At 39.0% G+C, this 20,824-nt stretch overlaps 1 protein-coding gene across 1 annotated transcript in view; it reads left to right on the forward strand.

The window, feature by feature from the left end:
- The window catches only part of LOC134630743 (potassium/sodium hyperpolarization-activated cyclic nucleotide-gated channel 1), a 69,509-nt gene extending 48,938 nt beyond the window's left edge, over nt 1-20,571 (forward strand). Inside the window, exons 6-8 of the mRNA XM_063478344.1 lie at nt 2,460-2,700; nt 7,933-8,097; nt 17,208-20,571. Coding sequence (XP_063334414.1) covers nt 2,460-2,700; nt 7,933-8,097; nt 17,208-18,295 — 1,494 coding nt within the window. The 3' untranslated portion in view covers nt 18,296-20,571. The remainder of the gene's footprint in view (nt 1-2,459; nt 2,701-7,932; nt 8,098-17,207) is intronic.
- The last annotated feature ends 253 nt before the right edge of the window (nt 20,572-20,824 follow it).

A 20,824-nucleotide genomic window follows, 5' to 3' on the forward strand; every position in this document is an offset into this window, starting at 1 on the left:
AGTCTATCCAACAACTGAGGCGCCGTGGTTTCCCCCATGTCAGGTGTGCAGTCTGTTTCCTCTCTGTTTCTAAAAGTATGCTCTTTATTTGATCTCTCATCACCAAAGTAGGTCACTTTACTGCTGGTAGAGTAATATGCCCTTTATTACTTTAATAGACACTTAAACAAATACCACGCTCTAAGAAAAACAATAATTAAGCTTACCTACATCTTTATCACAATAACGACTAGGTCTGCTGGGCACCGCACAGTTTAAGCTGTTGTGCACCTCATCTGTGTGCATTTGTCAGAGCAACAGTACAATTATGTTTTCCTGTTCAGCTGTAATAAACCAGATGATTAAGTATTTTGTGGGAGGGAGCAAACTTCTCCCATAGATTTCCATTCCACTGAGTGCTCTGATGAACTGCTGAAGGCCACTACATTGGCATGCTTGGATGACGTAAAAACTGGTGAAATAATTGGAATGACTTAGTTTGATTAATCTCTTTCTGTCCCTGAATGTCCCTTTCACTCCGGATCTTCTGGCCAGCAGATTATAGCTCTTACTAAGTTTTTTTTGTTTGTTTGTTTCTTTTTTCTCAGCATATTTTGAATAAATTTACAGTCTAAAAATAGAACGGTCTAGTCATATCAACTATCGTCCTGTTTGTCATTGTGGTATGACCACTGCCTTCTTGTGTTTAAAATAGGGTATAGTATATTTTACCCAGAGTGAACAGCTCGGTAGTAGATTGGGTAAATTACTGAGGTTAAATTTGGGGAGATAAAGAGCAACAATGTAGAGCTTTTCCACAGCTCATTTAACGAAAATCAATTAATGTGGCTGTAAACCTGACCATCATCAGTAAAGCCAGGATACTTTCAGACAGACTGAAACCTAAGTGGTTCTGATTGCCACTGAGTATGGACAATCTGTGGGGTCCTGACTTAGAGGTCAATTTGGGAACTGAATTAGCTCCACTTCGCACCACTCAGGCTAGGTAAGAATGCCGAATCAGTTAAAGCATACTTATAACTGATTGTGGCAAGCCAGTTATCACAAGTCTGCAAAACAATTATGCTGCTACTGCTGCTGTAGGCTTAAACAATCTCCAGATTTTGTACGGACTTCACTTGGGTTACAAAACCAAAAGATGTATATCCTATGTAAGATGATTCCACCACTATATACATTTTTACATTTATGTCAGAATATTTCTACATCTGCAGAGCTTTTCCAAATTTCCCTGCTGGTTTTAACTTATTCATTTGGTGAACTGTAAAGATCATCCTAAGACAGGCAATCCATCAACATATTGAGCAGTTTGTTGCCACGGGCAGCTTTAAAGAAAAAAACGTGTTGCATTCAAGGACACTGCAACATCCAATAATTGATTGTGAGCTCCTAAAAACAGTATTACATTGATTATCTCTGGTAGCTGACAACCTGATGTACAATGTAGACGAGCAAAGATGAACACAAAGGAAAACAAGGACAAAGTAACCTTGACAAAAAATAATATTAAAAAGAAGAAAAAAAACACGTTGTGATCAACGTTTTTCTAAGGTGACTTTCAGACTGTTGTAAAACAAGAATATCTGAAGCATGTATAGGGATTCAATACAGTTGAACTAGATGAAGTTTGAAGCTAATCGGCTAAAATATGCTAAACCAGAGTCCACACAGCCTAATAGCCAGACTGTTTTGCTGCTCTGTCTCTCCCCCCTGCTCCCTTCCTCGCCTCTGTCTCACTGCCTTTTATTCTCTGCCATATGACAAATCTTTAAATAGGCATAGCCAAACATTGTTTTCCCAGGAGGAATCCTGACTGTGCATGAAAAGTGCTTACTATCGTATTCATTAGTTCTGGTGCTTGATTGAGGTCGGAGCCGTGGCTTTACCTGACACCGGCTTCTGAAGCTTAGCTAACATATTTTTTGCCCTCGTGGAGCCAGCAAGCATTTCAGAGATTGGTTATCTTTCTGTTAATGTCCTGTTGTCAGTGGAGGGGAGTTATCCCTCATGTGGGGTCAACAACACATCGCTGCAGATGCCAAGTGCCCCAGCTTTCCATCTGCACAGCAACAGAGATGTGTGGGTAAACAGACAACAAGCTCCTAATCTGCTGCTGGGTCTGAGGGGACAGGATGGGCCAGAGAGATGGCCTGCAGCTGGCACCAGAGGGCAAACTCATCAGGATATGAATTGTGTGCCAAAAAGTTTCTTCGCAGGAGAAATGGAAAGTGCTTTAGGAGCATTAGGGATAAAGCAGCAATATGCATTCCAATTCATTTATGTTTGCAGATACTGTGAAGGCGGCAGAGATGAAAGATTTGAGGTGGTGTTCTGTGTCAGGCTGCCGAACTGAAGCTCATTTTTCACTTTTGGGTGGAAATAACTGAATTATTGATGGCATGATCTCATCTGTTAAATCAACACTTTTCTTTTTTTCTTTTTCCCCCCCCCTCCACCAGGAAATTGTCAACTTCAACTGCCGCAAGCTTGTGGCCACCATGCCTCTGTTTGCCAATGCGGACCCCAACTTTGTGACGGGGATGCTGAGCAAGTTGAAGTTTGAAGTTTTCCAGCCCAACGATTACATTATCAGGGAAGGCACAGTGGGGAAAAAGATGTACTTTATTCAACATGGCGTTGCAAGTGTCATCACCAAGTTCAACAAGGAGATGAAGCTGACTGATGGATCCTATTTTGGAGGTAAGAAATGTAACTATAAACACTGGAAATTGAACTTCAGTTGGTTTTTTTTTCCTGGAGTATTTGCTTATTTTGATTTGTTTTCACATTAAAATCCAAATGTTAGCTACATATTCCACTGTGCTTCTTACATCAATGCACACTGCGTTCTTAGAGTTATACCATATATATGAGACTAGCCTGAGGCCTTTAATGCTTTTTGAAGTTAAGTTATTGTAAATGTAGATTCTCATTAACCACTGTTGGATGTTAGTCAGCTTTTGCTGTTACGTAACCTCTCATCTGGTTGCTGGAGTGGGCCAAGGCGTGGATCAGGCATCCCTTAGGACACACAGAGGTCCCTCCCCCATCCTCACACACACACACTTAGGCGCACATACATGAGCATGAACTCCTCTCACCCTATCTATATGTTCCCGCTGCATTCACTTGGCACGGTGTGAAACAAGGAGCAGTTTCCCAGTTCTGTCCTCTGCTGTGCTCTGCTTCTTCCTCTCTCTTTCTCTCGGCACGGTTCCCACTCCCCATCCAAAGCGTTCCAGATATCATTAATTTTTTAAATGTCAAATGTAATTTCATTGCACTTTGTTTACTCCGACAAAATCCGCAGGCAGACATTGTCGTATCTCTGTGAAAGCAAAGCAAAGTTTCCTATTTTAGAGGTTCTTGCATATTTTATCTCCTGAGTTCATCCCCACTATGGAAGGAGGCTGACGAGTCTAAGAATACCTTCACTTTGGTGTGTCTGTTCCATGCAGTTCACGTCTCAGAGGCGAGCCATGGAACGAAGCGAATCAAAAAAAAGAAAAAGAAAAGAAAGAAATGCATCGACTTTTTTTCCTCCCCTTGCTTGTTCAAAACACAGGAGTACTGATATATACTCTTTCATCAGTTAGCAAAGATACCTGTTTCAGATATGTAGTTTCACATATGGGTGGCTTTAAACTCTGCATTAAGTAATGTAGTGATTTGCTGGAAGTGCATGTGTGTTGTGTTCAGGCTTTGTATCCTCTGAGGCTGTAGCTCAGAGACATTTTGCTCAGTGACACAGAACAAGCAGATCATGTTTATGAAACTAAGGTGAAATGTCAGGATAATGCCTTTGGCCAACTAGGCTCTAATAAAAGGATGTTAATAGGATTTTTTTTCTTTCTACACCCAAGAGCCTAGCGTTGTGCTACAGTCAGCACAAACACCTAAGAAAATATTAATTTTCAAAAAAGAAAAAACATTAATTGAAAATTAAGAAAACAAATTAGGATGCTGGAAACAGATTATGATTAGCATTTTTAATTAATGATAATGCTACATAGTTGTGTGAGTAACCATTTGAGCTTTAGCCTAAAGTACAATAGAAATAAGTAGCAAATAGCAAACTGTTCAGTCAGTATTAAGATGAAAATGTACCTCTTTTTTCAGATTGGATGTACTGCCACTCCATCCAGAGTTTCACAAATTACAGCTGAGTCCATTAAGCAATATACATAGGTTATACATAGGCTCTTTAGTGTTAGAAGTGGGTGATCAAACGTGATGTGTCAGTCTCTGTGTTCATTCATAATCCACAATCTGAATCATTACTTCCTGAACTGAACTGAAGTGATCTCATGTTAAGGTGTGCATATTGTTACCTGAGTGCAATGCTGACATTTCTGCATCCTCTTCTTGTGTTGACTTTGTTCTTAAGGAAGAGAGACTGAAATATACACATACAGCTCGGCTTTAATGACACAATTTGTATTATCATCAGATTGCCCACCCCCAAGTTTAGTTAGTATTTCAAAAAGATGGAGGGTTCACAGTGAACGATCAGCATCTAATATAAGCCTAATTATAAAAATGAAAATATAAATTAAGAACATACACTAACATTTAATGAGTCATGTAATAAATTAAATTAGGGATGCACTGTAAATTGTGCACCCAATAAAAAGGGATGAACAGCCCCACCAGAGCTGCTGCCTTCTGCCCTGTTGGTATTTTTATTTCGTATTTGTTTGGCATTAGCCTTGCGTTGGGAGCAGCTGGCTATGCCCGGCATCTCACTCTACCCCCTTTTCTCAGATGATTTACACTCCCCTTACAACCAGGCCAGATCGTGGCCAGAATGAGAAATCAGCGAGGGGGACTGAGACAGCTTCAGAGATGGAGAGAGCGAGTTACAAAACTGAGCCCAGACACAGGAAACTATTACCATAGTAATGAGTAGGACATCTATGAGAACAGTAGGTCACAAAGCACCTCTGACAATGGTCAGTGACTCACCTGCATGCTAAAGAGATATCATAGTAATCACAGGTGAGCGTGGTGAATGAGCTTACACATTGGCGTCACACAGCTCTGTGAGGCCGAGGTACTAAAGAGACCACAATGCGGGGACAATGACCGACAGGAGATTTAAATCCAGATTCGGCTTTAATGTCTTTAATGTCATATGAGACATTTCCACAGCACCAGCCGTAAGTAGACACGAGGGAAGAAGAGCTTGCTGCCTCGAGTGTGTGACACAAAAAGTGATGACAAATTATCCGCAATGCCCCAGGGTTCAACAGTGATGCTTTGTGACAAGGCAACAGACACGTGTCAAACCGCATCACTGGAAGTGTTAACAGGGCTCTAACTTATACACACACAAAAAACATACCTAGGAATGCCACGTGTGCACACTGAGGCTCCAGAAAATGGTATTAAACTTACAATTGTGCTGTGGGGGGCTGAGGATGTTAATGGAGACAAAATTTGTTCAGAAAAGACAGGCTCATATGTGCCTAATGTCAGACAACATTTAAAAAACTATAGCAGCTTACACAATACTGTCAACATACTAGTATGGAAGTTTAGTATGAAGCAATGAGAAAAGAGAAAGAGAGATGGCAGATGAAAGCCAATCATAACTGATTTACATGGTGATGGAAAAGCTGAGAGGCAGAAAATGAAGAAGAAGAGGTCTGAAGCAGGTTATGGTTTCACATAGCACACTCTGGGTCCAGGTGTCTCCAGCTGACTCCACCCACCTGCTGCAGCGTAGAAATAGAAAATGCAGACAGCTAAGCAGTGTCTTATCTGAGTAACTGTGTTTCTGGCCTGCATCTTAGCATAGATAGTCACAGAAACCCAGAGAAGACAGCACTGTACATATGCATATGCACACATAATCAGAAACTCCTAAGTCCTCTTACAGATGTTCCTAACTGTACTTAGACATATGTTAGACATATGATGCTAGGCCAAAAAAAGAGCGTTACCTTTATACTGGAGGAGAAGCTACAGCTAACTAGACTCAGTTCAATTAAAAAAAAGAGAGAAAAAAAAAAAGCTCAGAACCAACATTTTTACAAGCTTTTGAATTTAGTGAAGACTCTATGATATCGTTCTCATTCAGTGCCACAGCAGGTCAAACTTTGGAGAGTATAAGTTATTTTCAGTTCGCCCACTCAGCTGATTAACTCACCTTTGTTTTTAACTGAGTCACTGGCTGCTACGTGTGAAGCTAGCACATTAGTCTCTAGATGTCTCCAGTACTGTATGTACTGGTATACCAGAGCGTTTTCTTAAAGATAAACCAACCACTCTTTGTACTTCACTCCACTTGTGTTTGTTTACCCCCTTGAACATGACGCAGGTTTTTCTCTCTGTGTGCGTCTACTTGCATTAGTGGATGTACCAGTGAAAGTGAATCTTTTTCCATTAAAACAGCACTAACACCTTATTCGCACGCACAGCTTGAGAGTGTTGCTCACACATCTTGCACTCTCTGTGCTCTATTTTCATGACAGCTCCTGGCAGAGCCCAGAAAGATCACACCATAACAAGTTAACATTTAACGATTTAATGAAGATGGAAGTCGTGCAGTGGACTGGACAAATGTGGGTGTGGGTTCAGCGGTGTTAAAGATTCAGAGAAAGAAAATTAAGGGAAGGATTGTTCACATTCAACTTCTGGATGAGCTCAGACACTGTATATGTCAGATTTTACAGTCATATACACTGTTAAGCACTGTAAGCTTTTTGGTGGGTACCAAAGGTTGACTTCCTACTTCCAAATGGAAATTTAACCAAATACCCTGTATTGTGTACTTTTGACCCTCTAATAATTAGAGAAAATCTGAAATAAATTCAAAATTGTGCACCCAGTTCTTGTATTTCAAAGCATTAAAGTTGTATGCAGGACAATCGAGCTACCTGGGAAAAAGAAATAAATAGAAGCCCCAGCTTGACACGACATTCATGCCCATGATATAAACTTGTACACTCTGACCACAGCTGCACCTTTGAGCATTCACAGTGCCTTCTCAGATGTCCATATAGCCAATTTCATAGGCACTAATGGTCCTCCGTATCAACAAAGATGTAGGCTTTTTGAACTGATTGCTAATAACAAGCTCCCTCTCCTCTTAAGTTCAGAGGATGTGGCATCCATCTTTTCAGAAAAGCATTTCAAATTTCACTTCATCTGATCACAAAACAGTTTTACACTTCGCCTCAGTTTTGGCCCAGGAAAGACAGCAGTGTGTCTGGATCTGTTTCTTCTCCTGAGATGAAATGAGCTCATACTTTTTCACAAAAGACTACAAATCTCTCAATCTAAAAATGTAGTGCATTTGTTGTCCGTGTTAACTGTAAATAAAATATGGGTGTATAAGTACTCTTTCCACACCGATGACAATAACACAAAACAAGAAAAATGCTATAGCTACAGTATATTATTGCTAATAATAAAATGTAATTACTATTAATAATGATGATCTGAGTAATTTTAGTGTATATGGTACTCTTGTGTTTAATTTCACACATAAAGACAGGCATTCTGTGTTATCTAATGTGACGAAGACTGCAAAGTTAATTATGATCCAATGCTGATGAATTCTTCTGTTCTATTCACATCTTGTCGTGTCAGTAAGAAATATTTCGGTCTCGTCCTCTTAACGCGGTGCATTGAGCCCTGCCCTGTTTTTTCTTAATAAAGCTTGGTACTGTATCATATTATTGCACTATTATATCTCCGCAGCATGATGAATTATCTTAGCGTAATGCAAGTGACAGCACTGCTGATGGGCTTCACATTCTATTTGCATTCACATTAGCTTCTTCTCCTGTACCCTTTGTACTCAAGGCTCATTTATATGAGAATACTGTATGTACTGTAATTACTAGGATGATTCCCTCCTGTACATTTCACTCCTGTTACAGTTTCATCATGTGTCCTCTTTGTTTTCCTTTATCTGCCCTATAGAGATCTGTCTGCTCACCAAGGGCAGACGAACGGCGAGTGTGCGTGCAGACACCTATTGTCGACTCTTCTCCCTCTCTGTTGACCATTTTAATGAGGTGCTAGAAGAGTACCCAATGATGCGACGCGCTTTTGAAACGGTCGCCATTGACCGATTGGACCGCATTGGTAAGACCTACGAGCCTCATTTCTCTCTGATTGTTTGGATCTCTTGCCTGTCATAGTGCCTTGTTGTCTTGTCTTTATCAGTATTTGTTTGCCTTCTTTCCTCATAAAAGCATTGTGTCTGCCATCTTGTGCTGCATGACCTGTATGCTCTCTATTAATTTCTTTTTTTCTCGTGTCTCTTTCTTTACCTTAAAAAAATATATATATATTAAAGAAAATTTTGTTGTTACCAGCATTAATCCTTCTAAAGAAACAAAGTAGCGTTTTGTGGTTGGATTAACTGGAAGGCAGTGCATGTCGCTGTCCGGGAGGGAGTCAGGTCGCCCCCTCGTTGGTTTGGTGTTGACCCCCCCACTGGATGTCAGCGAGTGGATCGAAGCTAACCTCACATGCATGTGTGTCTGGCCCTCTTTCCACTCATCTGCACTCCTGGGTATGAGCAGCACCCCGCCCCATGTTAGAGTTCTCAAAATCAACGAGACAGAAACCCCGTAAAAAGAAACAAAGAGCTGGGTCAGGTAACAAGAGAGCCCCCACATTCATCGGGTCCAGTCGAAGACCTTGTGTAGCTTAATTCAGTCCTCACATTATTTTTACTGTCTAGTAGAGAAATGTTTCAAGAGAAATTCAATCATGACAGATGATAGTTCAATACGTGATCACAATTCAGACACAGAGTTTGTTAAAAAAAAGGGGCACATGTATGTAACGCAAACAGGGCAATAATTGGTTGCACTGATCCTAATGTCGCACATTCTCCAACTTCGTTAAGTTCTTACGTCTGCTCTAACATTTTCTGTAAGATTCCATTATGAATGACCTGAAAGTAATAATTCACCATGCTTCATGTATAAGTTAGGCACACTGTTGCATTACTTTCCACTCGTGTCACAGTGGAGCAGGAAAGATATTTAACGAATATACTGCAGATTATTTTACTATACTTTTTATACGATGTGGTATCTATGTAGTCTGATCCAACCACTGGGCTGGGTAATCTCATTAGTTACTCTAAGAATATCTGAATTAATTTAGTGATCTTTTTATCCAACGTCTATCTAGGTAGAAGAATTTGAATTTTACTGCACTGTAAAGTCTCTAAAGCCTAGCAGGAATGTTCTTACTCCTTATATAATGCTCTAGGATTATCAAGCTAGAAATGACATGATATCTCTACAGTAATATCTCTGAAGAGTAGAATTCTATTTTCTTTAAAAACATAATGCGTTTAGAGCATTTCCAGCATGTGCTAGGTGTGCCCACAGATTTAATCAGGGCACCATACACCTTTTTTTCAACGCGGCCATTTTGACGTTACACAGTAGGTAAACACAGGTGTTTCTCATCACTATAATTAAGGCCTGCACATAAATACCACAGAACCCTAATTAATGTCACTAGAAACACCTGTATTTGAATACTATGGCGTGTCTAAATGACTGCTCTGAAAAGAAGGTGGTTTATTAAGTTAATTAATCAGGTGCAGCCTATTTGTCAAAAAAGAAACCTGGGTGATGTTCCCCATATGAAGGCTGTTAAATGTTTTACTTTTTTGAAGCAACACTGCTTCCTTGCTTTTATTGTAGCACATATGCAAAAAAAACCCCAAATCCTCTCACTCTGTATCGCTACTGGCTCTACTAATAAAGCCACCTTCTTGTCTTGTCCATTTTTTTTAATTTTTTTTTTATGTCTGTGGATCGATTACTAAAAGAGGCCGTAATGTTGTTAGTGATTTGTTTAACGTGGAAGCAGTTTCACCTAAAAACAGGAAAAAAAGTAACTAAATAAAAATTCTTGAATTTGCAACTTCACAGTTTTCCAGTGTTGTCTCATGTTAGTTTTGTAGTAACTACATTTCTGTCAGATATTGCTGTTTTTTCCTTGTCATGTCTTTCTATCTGTGGTTTAGTTTTGCCTGAGACAGGCACATTAATAATTGCAAATTGCTTTGTAACCCAAATGTTGACTCAAAATTGGAATCCCGTAGTGATGAAATCAATCAAACTCCAACAAGTGATGTATCTCATCGTCATGGCACGTGCTCCTCAGAATTATGTTCATATTCAACTATAAGCTGGTGGGTGGGCAGAGGGGCTAATGTTGACTGATGACTGGATTATTCTAAAATTCCTGACAAAACACAACACACGTGTGTCAAAAAGAAGATCGACTATCGTTTTGAAGTTTTGAGTTTAGCATTTCGTTTTTTTCCATTTTTAGTTAGTTAAACTTAGAGATCACAAGCAAGACGTAGATGTGACTGTGAACTTGAAAGCACTGCACCCCCATACTAGGGATGTCACAGTACCAGAAATTTAGTAGCTGGTACCAATACCAATAGAATTTCACGATTCTAGGTATTCAGTTTGATTAAGAAAAAGAGAAATTACCCAGTGTACTTAAACACAAGCTGCTTTATGAAAAAAAATTAGTACGACAAGAATGTTAGTTCTGTAAATAAAAGCAACAGTGGAGAACAGAACAGAGACTGAAATGTTAGGATGGTTGCTGAGTAGCCTTCAAGGTATAATGTTAGTTAGGGGTTGTATGTTATCTTGAGCATTTTAGGTAATGTTATGTTTATGGATTTTACATCGGCAGTGCCAGCTGTGACAGACAAAAGGCTGATGTATATTTCAGGACAACAACCAAAATGCTCTTGAAGTAAATAAGAACCGAACCCTCACTCAACTTGATTTCTGGATCTGGATGTTGGTCTTTTAGATGGTTCGCTAAATTTTAAGTATTTGCTCCTGTTAAATGCAAATAAAAATTGTGTGCAGTAATAATTTTCTTAAATTATATGTTTTCACAGTTCAAACTGTTTTCTATTTTCCTTTGTGAGCAAAATATGGGTTTACGAGACTTGCAAATTCTTGGATTCTGTTCTTATTTACATTTTAACCAGTTCCCCAACTTTTTTGGAGCAGGGTTTATATGTCCACGTCCAACTTTTACTGCTGTTGGGGCAGAGCTATCACAGTAGCTGCTCTACAGTACTCATCATCTTCGAGATGTAGTTTTTCCTGTGCTCATGCGTACCCTTCTTCACCATATAAGGAGCGATTTAGCACACTTATATATACAAGTACAAGTACTCGGTACAAGTCACTGCTTAATAAACATTTTGAGAATTTTGGTATGCATTCTGGTGACATCCCTAGCCCACAAAGTTAGCAAGTTTGTATATCTCAAGTTAACCGCATGCTAAAACACGCTTGGCTTTATACTGTATTTCTATCCAGTCAGCCCTCAACAGAAAGACTTTACATTACCCTGCTCCCTGCAATAAAGCACTAATAACCAATTGTGATTCAGTTGCACATGAGCATAATTTGCAGGAGACAAAGTTGTTATTTTGACTATCATATTTTTTCAAAAGTCTTATAGTCTTCTTTGATAAAATGTGTTAATTTTGCATCACTGAGGCTTTCACAACATACTGAGTGCCCTTTGACCTCAATAAGGCCTAATTTACATTTGCCCTTTTTATAATAACTACCAAGCTTTTCATTCTAACTAAATGTTGGAAACTCAAAGTTACCCACTCTGACTGACACCTCTCAGAGTGATATAGATTCGATCCATCCTTTCAGACTAGCCATGAAGGGGGTTTTGTCTCATACGAGGGAAGACACTTTGTCATGATCTGTGCTGGTTGTATCGTTTCTATATCTGAACTGCATTTGGTTACATGCCTGTCTTGCTCTAAAAAGGAAAGAAAAAGAAGTAACCATGCTTTGAAACCAATAACGTGTTGTACATTTGACATTATCTTTTATCTATCTAAAAATTATTTGACCAGGAGTCCGTCTTGAGACGAGCTCATCTCGTTTTCAAGAGTGTCCTGGCCGACGAGTAGGCAACAGGTAAACACTTTATTCCAATTCCAGTATTCGAACAGGAGCAAACTGATCTATTAAAGCTTGCTAAATGGATCCAGTCTCAAATTCATCCTCCAAGAGTTTGAAATTTTACTCAAAGTCACATTGACTGTTTAACTCCAGCATCAGTGACACATAACTCAATTCACCCACACTAAAGCTGAAAACCTTTTGATGAAACACATCATGTCAATGTCAGTAAATAAGACAATCAAGGAAACAAAAGATGTCATATTCAGCGTTACATGTCATCTTTGATTTGCAACAGATTTTTCGCAGAATAATCAACTGGATTATTAACTCAGCTCAGACATTTTTTAATAAATCTTTGAATGCTTCGTTCAAAGTGTATTCACAAATGAAATCATGTCTGCCGATTAGTAAAACCTTTACTAATGCAATGGCGCATACAATCTTTGTTACATGCTGAGATCCCATTTCATTATTTATTCATATATCATCGACAGAAAAGCTTTGTTTCTGATTGTCTGCTTTAAAGTATGTGGGTTTTTAATAATTTTCAAAACTGACACTGATCATAAGAAAGTCAGTGTTATCTTTTGGCTTAAACTTTAAAATGGAACATGTTACTTTCTAAAATCAGAGACGTTTTTTTTTTCACAGAGGGCAGCTGCGAAATAGTCCACAATGGTCCTGTGGTAAATGCATTAAGCCACTTTACAGTCTTCTTTGACCAAGATTCAGGCCTGTAAATATAAGTATGTAATATGTAATATAACATAGTAATGCAATCCATTTGTGTATAACCTTAAAGTTATGCATGACATTTTTAAATACATCCGGGTGCTAGCTAGTAGCAACAACCAAAATTTACAATGAGCCTTGCACTTGTACCGAAAAATAATGAATACTAATCTAGCAACTGCAGTTTCTGTCAGTATGTTGGTATTGGATTTGTTGGTCCACATTTTCTGCAGGAATTCTGCATTTCCCTGCCTCTGGCTTGGCAAATGATTGAAATAACAGGAGAAAGATTTATACCCTAGCATAAAAAATTAGCTTAACTAGTGACAAAGCTAACAACAGCTGCCACTTCTTGCCACCACTTGGGCTCTGCCCACAAAACATGTCATCAACTTTTGTAAACACTTGAAATGTCTATCCGGTCTTTAAGTGATGACGTGTGAACCCTGCTTCCGGGTCCAGACTACTCTGCGTTTATTAAGGCTGTTGTGTTTTTAACATGTTTTGATGCTTTGTATCTTGTTCTCTTTAATCTGAACAAGCCCCTAAAATAGGCAGTGATCTCTTGGTTTTTATTACCACTGTTCATTTTAAAGCTCACTTTTTAAAACCTGCCCATGCAGCAGTAAATTAACCTTGTATTGTGGGTCAATTATCTCAGTTGTTCTCCTGACTGAAGTTTGGTCCGTTTACAGCATCCTGCCATGCAATTGCATTTGTCCCTAACCATCGGGAACCCTCACGTTAGCTTTTATCGAGTGGAAAAAGTTAGTGTCCATTCTCCAGCTTCATTGTGCTAATATGTTTATATTATGCTAACCACAGCTTTGTAGCTAGCCATCACATAGCACATCATTATATACCAGCTAGCCCAACTTCAGTAACCCCACAAACATCACTAATATTTAGTTTCATGTCTTAATTTATTTCGGAAGTGATTGCAGAGCTGTACGTTTTAATTTTTTTCAGAAATCCCTCAGTCAAAAAATAGTATATTATGTTTACGTGGAAACTAGCGAGCTAACTTCCCGCTAACTTCCCGCTAACTTCTAACTCCATTAAATGTCATAAATTCTGTTTTCATGGATGTCTGGATGTTAAACTTAATTGTTACACCTGGTAGAGCAGCCACACTGATCATTTCATTTCAGATAAAAGAATTTAGACAGTTTTTAACTCTCAGTGATGCCACGGTGTTCCTTTGACTTTGGGACCTGAAGCGGAGTTTGGACCTGGAAACGGCTAATGACGTCAGGCTAAAAGACCGGGTATAAGACAATAAATATTATACTAGTTTTCAGTCGCTGTAAAAGGCCAAATTCCGCTAACATAAAATTCATAGAATGTTAGCTGTAGACGCTTTCTTAGCTTTTGTCATTTGATATTTGAGTTCCTGCTGACCACCAAAGTCTGCTAGAATATACAGTTTGTGATATGCACATTTTATTATTTAACATTTTATGGGCAAAATTTGGTTTCTTATAGATATAACAAAACAAATTATAATTAGTAAAGAAACAAAAAAGTGAACTAGTACAGCAAAATCTGAATTTTTTCTTATTTCAGTTGTGACATATAATAAACTCCATATTTCCAAAACTAAAATAAAGGCTTTTCTAGCATATGTAAGTCATTTTTGTAACTGTTAGCTAAAGCTAACTGTTTAGCTGTTCATTGAGGACTATCTCATGTGTGCCCTCTAGGTTTCAGTGTAATGGCATTACAGGAAGTACATCAAGTGAATGAGTTCCCTGTAGATTGACTCAACACAGTAATTTTTTCACACACAGATATCTATCTGTAAAAACATGAATGCATCTGGAGTTATCTTTCAAAGATATGCATTTTTTAATACAGTCTTCATTGTTTATTATATATGATGTCTGTAAACATTATATTGTGTTCTGTGTTTTGTTTTTTATTGGTTGATGTTTGTTGGCTATCAAGCTGTTTTATGTTGAGTGTACTGAATGTAAATAGTGGGAATTTGGGACATATCTGATCTTTTTACTATTATTTATTTTAATTTTGTAAAAGCTGAGTGGTTTTTACTTTTACTTTTTATTTTTTTAAAGCATATTATTTCCACAGCCTTTCTATTCAAGTTTATAAATGGGCTACTGTCCTAGTAGTAATATGCCCAAAGTGCCTTGCTGAAACAGAAACGGAGAAATGGATTCCTACCAAGTTGTATTCATTAGCCCGGAAAGTATTAGTGGAAAATATACACAATATGTCAGGTTTTGCCGAGCTTATAAAATATGTCTGCCTCTCAATCCTCTCAATGTATTTGTTTTTTGGGGTAAGTTTAATTCTGTGATCAAAGCGAGACAGTAATTCTGTAAATGTGCAACATGAAGTAAATAAAGTTATTTAGGTACAAATAAAGAGTGTAAATAATATATAAGCTGAACAAACTATTGATGTAATGTAGATTCAACCTGGTCTGGGCAGCTGAACCAAGTTAGCTCACAACAAATGTTTATTGTCAAATTTTTCATCATTCTGCATACCTACAAATTGTATTATTCAATAGGATCAACTGTAAAGCAAATATATGAATGTATGGGATGGCAATTTCACATGCTATAGCCATGATGCACCATGGAAAATAACAGCTCCCCACATAATGAACGGAAATCATTTGTTTCTAACAAAATAAATGTTGCTGCATATGTGTAGCTCAAAATGCTATATTGGCATTTTTCGAAACTGTCTGTAGGACAGATATAATTAAATGAAAGTAAATGCTTTTAGCTTGTATTGTATCAGTATTCAGTAAACATACTGTACAGTAAACTAAGTTTGCCTGACTTTAACTCTATTTAACTGTGCACAAAACACTGATAATGAGATACTTTTCTTTTCAGAGGTATACAGAAGAGTCCCTGTTTCCCTGAAACCCAGTTATTACCCCTGTCTCTAACTTGTTGGTGTGTTCAGATGTTTCTGTCAGAGCAACAAGCACACCAAACAATGAACATGTGTTGTCCTTCCAATCTACAGAGTTTAATCCTGTCACCTTTAAATATGCAATGAAAACAGACGTGTAAGTTAACGATAGTCTTATAATTAGTGTGTGGTGCTTGTTTTAGCTACCCGACCCTGTAGAGATTGCTGCAGTCGAGGAGAAAAACATCAAACTGAGGGCTTTATCCTGAGAAAAATACATTAAAACATCACAGCAATCTATTTTCAGCTGCTACAGCAGCAAAAGTCCTGTCTTATAGTTGAATGCATGACTTACCAGCAGCCTTGAGAGGTGAAAGCCATCCAGCATATGCTGCCAAATGGTGAACTCAGTGGAAAAATCTTCTGCCCGTCAAGGACAGGACTGAATGATTGATTGACTGTGGCTAAAGCCCTGAGCACACTAAAAGTCCACTTTGTCTTCTTTACCGGCAATGCTTTGCTGCTTGTCAATACACAGTCAGTAGTAATGACAGGAAACACTTCCTATGAAGACGTTTGGACACTATCACTCAAAGTAAATATGTTTATTAGGTCTTTAGATTTGGCAATTCCTTCTAAGATAGACTCGTTTGAAGATGTCCTTATGTGCCCATTTACAACAGTTTCTTTTTTTTACTCAAACTCCCAAAGCCACAAAAGTGGCTGGTGTTTAAAAAGCCATCTGTCAAGCCTTTTATTATTACGGTTCAAGACCTGTGACATGCTAGGAAAGACTTTCCTGTGGGCTCAAAATGCCCTTTATAGTGCATATGACTGGAGTACTTTTTAAAAGCAGTTTGTTTACAGTATTAAAGGAATACTGTGTTATTTAAATATGCAGACAAACTGCTTTGCACTAGTCAATATAAAATATAACTTGAAGAGAATCCCATTCATTGTGTGGTTAGATGATTAATATTTAGTTAGATTTTATACATTATGTATATGATACATAATGTATAAAATAACATATATTCTCTTCTTATTTGACTTTGTTTCCACACTATAAATGTTACGCAGAATGCCCTTGTGATGTGTTATGGCTTTGATGTCAATGTGACCATGTAGCTAGACTGTGGCTTTAAATTAAGCCTTAGACCCTTTTCTTCTAAAATATCTAAAATCGGTCATGTCATGTGTGGGTACAACTCATCAGTATTCTTCTGTGTTTCACTGTCCACTTCACAGTCTGTGCTATCACGTCACACTTTCAGTAATCTTTGTCTCCTTACGTGTCCTTCACCCCCTCAAACTGTATATTTCCCACAGTCATTTCCATTCAATGTCTTTCAAAGGTTTATTCACTGTAACAGCCTTTAGTGAATGCGTAAAGATGCAGTTTGTGTGGTTAAAACTAGCCCATTTATGAATGAATGTGGAATGAATACAGTGAAATGCCTCTGTTAAAGAATTGGCCTTGATCAAAGGAAGAAGCTAAAGTGTGATTAAAACCCACAAGCTGCGTCTTTACTGACCTGTATCCTGCTTTTTCCTGTGGTGCAGTATAGTTTATCCAAAGTTTACCTAGGCTGTGTGTATTCACGTCTCCTGACTGCGCCCCAACAGGGAAGAAGAACTCGTTGCTGCTGCAGAAGTTCCAGAAGGATCTGAACGCCGGGGTTTTCAACACACAGGAGAACGAGCTGCTGAAGCAGATTATCCGTCAGGACAGGGAGATGGTAATGATGGTGGACCGCAAGCAATCGGTAACCGGGATGAACTCAACACCAATGTCAGGAAATTCCATTATTAACTCACCAGCCCAGCCGCCCTTCTCCACTGCTTTTGGCACCACTCAGCTGCAGCAGTCCTCTGTACCCCTGACCTACAGTGCTTCAGCTATTGCTAATGCCTCCGCTGCCCGCATGATGCCAGCCGCTGCCGTTGCTGCTGCTGCAGCACAGGGGCTTTACCAAACTCAAAGTGGCACCCTAAATTCGTCACAGACCCCACTACAGCAGCAAGGCACAATCATGTCTCCCTGCTCCTTCACAGCTGCCATGTGTAGCCCGCCTGTGCAGACCCCTTTGGCTAACCGGAGCTTCCAGTATGGCTCCCCCACAGCCTCCCAGCTGTCCCTTATCCAGCAACCCATTGCCCAGCCATCTCTGTCTACGCAACAGCTTGCTCAGCAGCCTGCTGCGCCAACTGCAGCCACATCCTCTGCAGCGCAGCAACAACAACAGCAGCAGCAGGCGTCACCTCAGCAGCAGCAGGTCCCTTCACCTCAGCGGGGGGACATCCACAAGAGCACGCAGGCCCTACAATCAGGCAGCTTGAGTCGAGACGTCCGACACTTATCAGCCTCCCAACCATCACTACCACATGACACATCTCTGGGGCCCAGAGTGCATCCCACCTCAGGAGACTCCCTGGCCTCCATCGTGCCACCCACAGCAGCGGTGATCCAGGGAATGAATCTACAGAGTGGCATCCGCACCACTGTGCCCCAGCGGGTCAATTTATTCCGCCAGATGTCGTCAGGAGCCTTGCCTCCCGTGCGCTCAGCTGCAGCAGCGGCAGCTGCAGCAGCAGTGGCAGCAGCGTCCTCATCCTCAACCCAGCACAGGGATTCTCCCGGATCTAGAAGAGATTCAGTGCTCAGCAGTACAGAAACTGAGCAAGACAAAATGCGTTTTGCATCAAATTTATGATCCCATTTTACCCTCCCTCTCTTTTTTTAAACAGAAATATGTTTCAAATCATTTTTAATGGAGCTAGAACAAAAGAGGTCAAAATGAGGAACTTCGGCATTGTTTTCTTTCTCTCCAATTTTCTTCTAAAGTAACCTCATAGAAATGCTGTATATATAACCCTTGTATTATATTTTAGACAATTTTGTCTCCCTAAACTTAAGAATGTATATTATACAGATACACATCCTTTCTTTGATCATATATATATATACATATATATATGTATATATAGATGTGAAAGCGTGTGTGCACGTGTGTGCACGGGGATGTGTGTGTTTGTGTGCATGGGACCATGTCAAAAAAAACACCAACAACATTGGCAATGGCAATTTAAATCTGTAGTATAAACATGAGTCTTCCTTTCTGAGAAATGTAAAGAATTATATATATATAGATATATAAATTACGTTTTTTTATTTTTCATTGAATTTTTTTTTTTTTGTTTTTGCTCTTGATTTTTTTTAAAAAAACTTGTTTGCATTGTGGACTCTCACAATGACTTTTTCATTTTCTACTAAAAGAAGAGCAAACTTATCTTCTCCTATTAAGCAGCTTTAGCAACACTGTGGAAGAATAAATGCAAATAATGCCGACCAATAATCTTAAAAAGCACACGATCGGTCTCAAACCATTTTCCTGAAAACTCATCTAAGAACAAAATAACAATACTGTAACTATCCTGTTGCTGTCTGCGATGAAAAATACAGTCTGATGAACCACTACATCCCCACAGAGGCGCACACACACACAAACCATGGCAGTGTTATGGGTCCAAAGGGAATAGATATTAGAAATGCTGCTTTCTTTGTTTATTTTGGAGGAAAATGAAGTGTGTGCACAGATATGGATGGATGTTATTGTTTTCTATTTCTGATTTCTGATGGCTGAGATGTTACTTAATGTTGCTTAAAACTTCTGTGTATATTTATAGTATTTATAAACTAAAGATTATCACCATTATGCAATAGACTGTGACATAAAAATTAACTATATGTGTCCTGTAAATAGTTTTGTAGATCTAGTATTTACAGATACTGTGTGGTGCATTCTCTATCATAACAATGTCTTACTTCTATCAGGAACCTGGATATCATTTATGAGAGATAAACAAACCTTAATGCAATAGCTAGCACTACTTGATTGAAGGACATTTATAAATCTTATCTTCTCTCTTTCTGTCTCTCTGTATACTACCCTTAGTCCTAGCGTAGTTTCTGATTTAACATCGAGTGGACATACAGTATACAGTATTTACCTACAATACACAACTTCATTTCAGTGTCATCCTATTAAAAGCAAATGCTTCTTTTCTATAACGTTACTTCAAAGTACTGCCAGGGATCATTTACCACACAACTGGTATGAACATGTATGGCTTTCTCTTTCCTTTTTTACCCATTATATTTCCTTTTCTTTTATATATAAACCACAATTTAGATTTTGAGCTAACCAGCTCCTGGTGTAAATCTGTACTGTACTGCTGTCATATCACAATTACTGTAGTTGAAGCACAACATTTCTAGTACATATGTTTTAGTTTCAAGACATCAGGTATTCAGTCACTCAGTTGTGCAGGAGGACATTTACACTGAGAGCTGTTTATAAACCGCTGTTAGTGACAGAAAAAACGAAATGCTGGTTTGCATTAAGGTTTCTGTCTCATGTAAATCCATTATGTGGGCTTAGCTACTCTAAACTGACCAGGACTTTGAGGCATGGACGCAAGGTCGAGCGAGCAATATTTTAATATCTGTCAAAGGGAATATTTTGAATATTTAAATCTACACGAAATCTCAGGACGACCAGTCGTTTTCCTGCTTATAGAAGACGGCCGTGCTTATGCGGTCTTCTTGATCAAACGTCTCGGCCGTGCAGAATTTCTAGTCAGAGTCAGAGTCACCATGGCACCCGTGTCCCATCAGGTTAAAGTGACTAAGCCCTCACAGCAACCATTTTAAAAGATGGCTCTTCACTACAGGTTGTGTCGATAGTGTACCAATACAGTCAACCCCATCACGAAAGCATGCGCTGTCACAAATACTTAAAAAGATACTATCTCAAAAATGTTGACGTTAAATGTAATGTTAGATTATGTTTTTGTTCATTGTCTGTCTGCCTAGATGTTATCTGTGTGTGAACAGAAGCATTGACTTTTCACATGGACATTCTAAAGTATTTGTGCCTAAACTATAGCCATGTTCCATCCTTTGTTATGAGTGTGAGCTTGGTGCATATTGGGGTGGGTGGGTGGGACGGGGTGGGGTGTGGTCCGGGGCACTTCTGCACACTACTACGCAATCATCCTTACTATACTCTATGTGTTCTATGTCTCAGTGTTTTTAGACGAGAAAGGAGTAAGCAATGAAGATGGCCAAATGTCTCCGTTTATCCAATTGGTATCTTTACTTCCGGTACGAACTTTTAGAGGCAGGTGTTTCTAACATTCTAAGTCAAGCTATATAGATATTCAGTGAGGTTTATGTACAG

Source organism: Pelmatolapia mariae, linkage group LG7 (assembly GCF_036321145.2).
Source record: "Pelmatolapia mariae isolate MD_Pm_ZW linkage group LG7, Pm_UMD_F_2, whole genome shotgun sequence".
Lineage (NCBI taxonomy): Eukaryota > Metazoa > Chordata > Actinopteri > Cichliformes > Cichlidae > Pelmatolapia > Pelmatolapia mariae.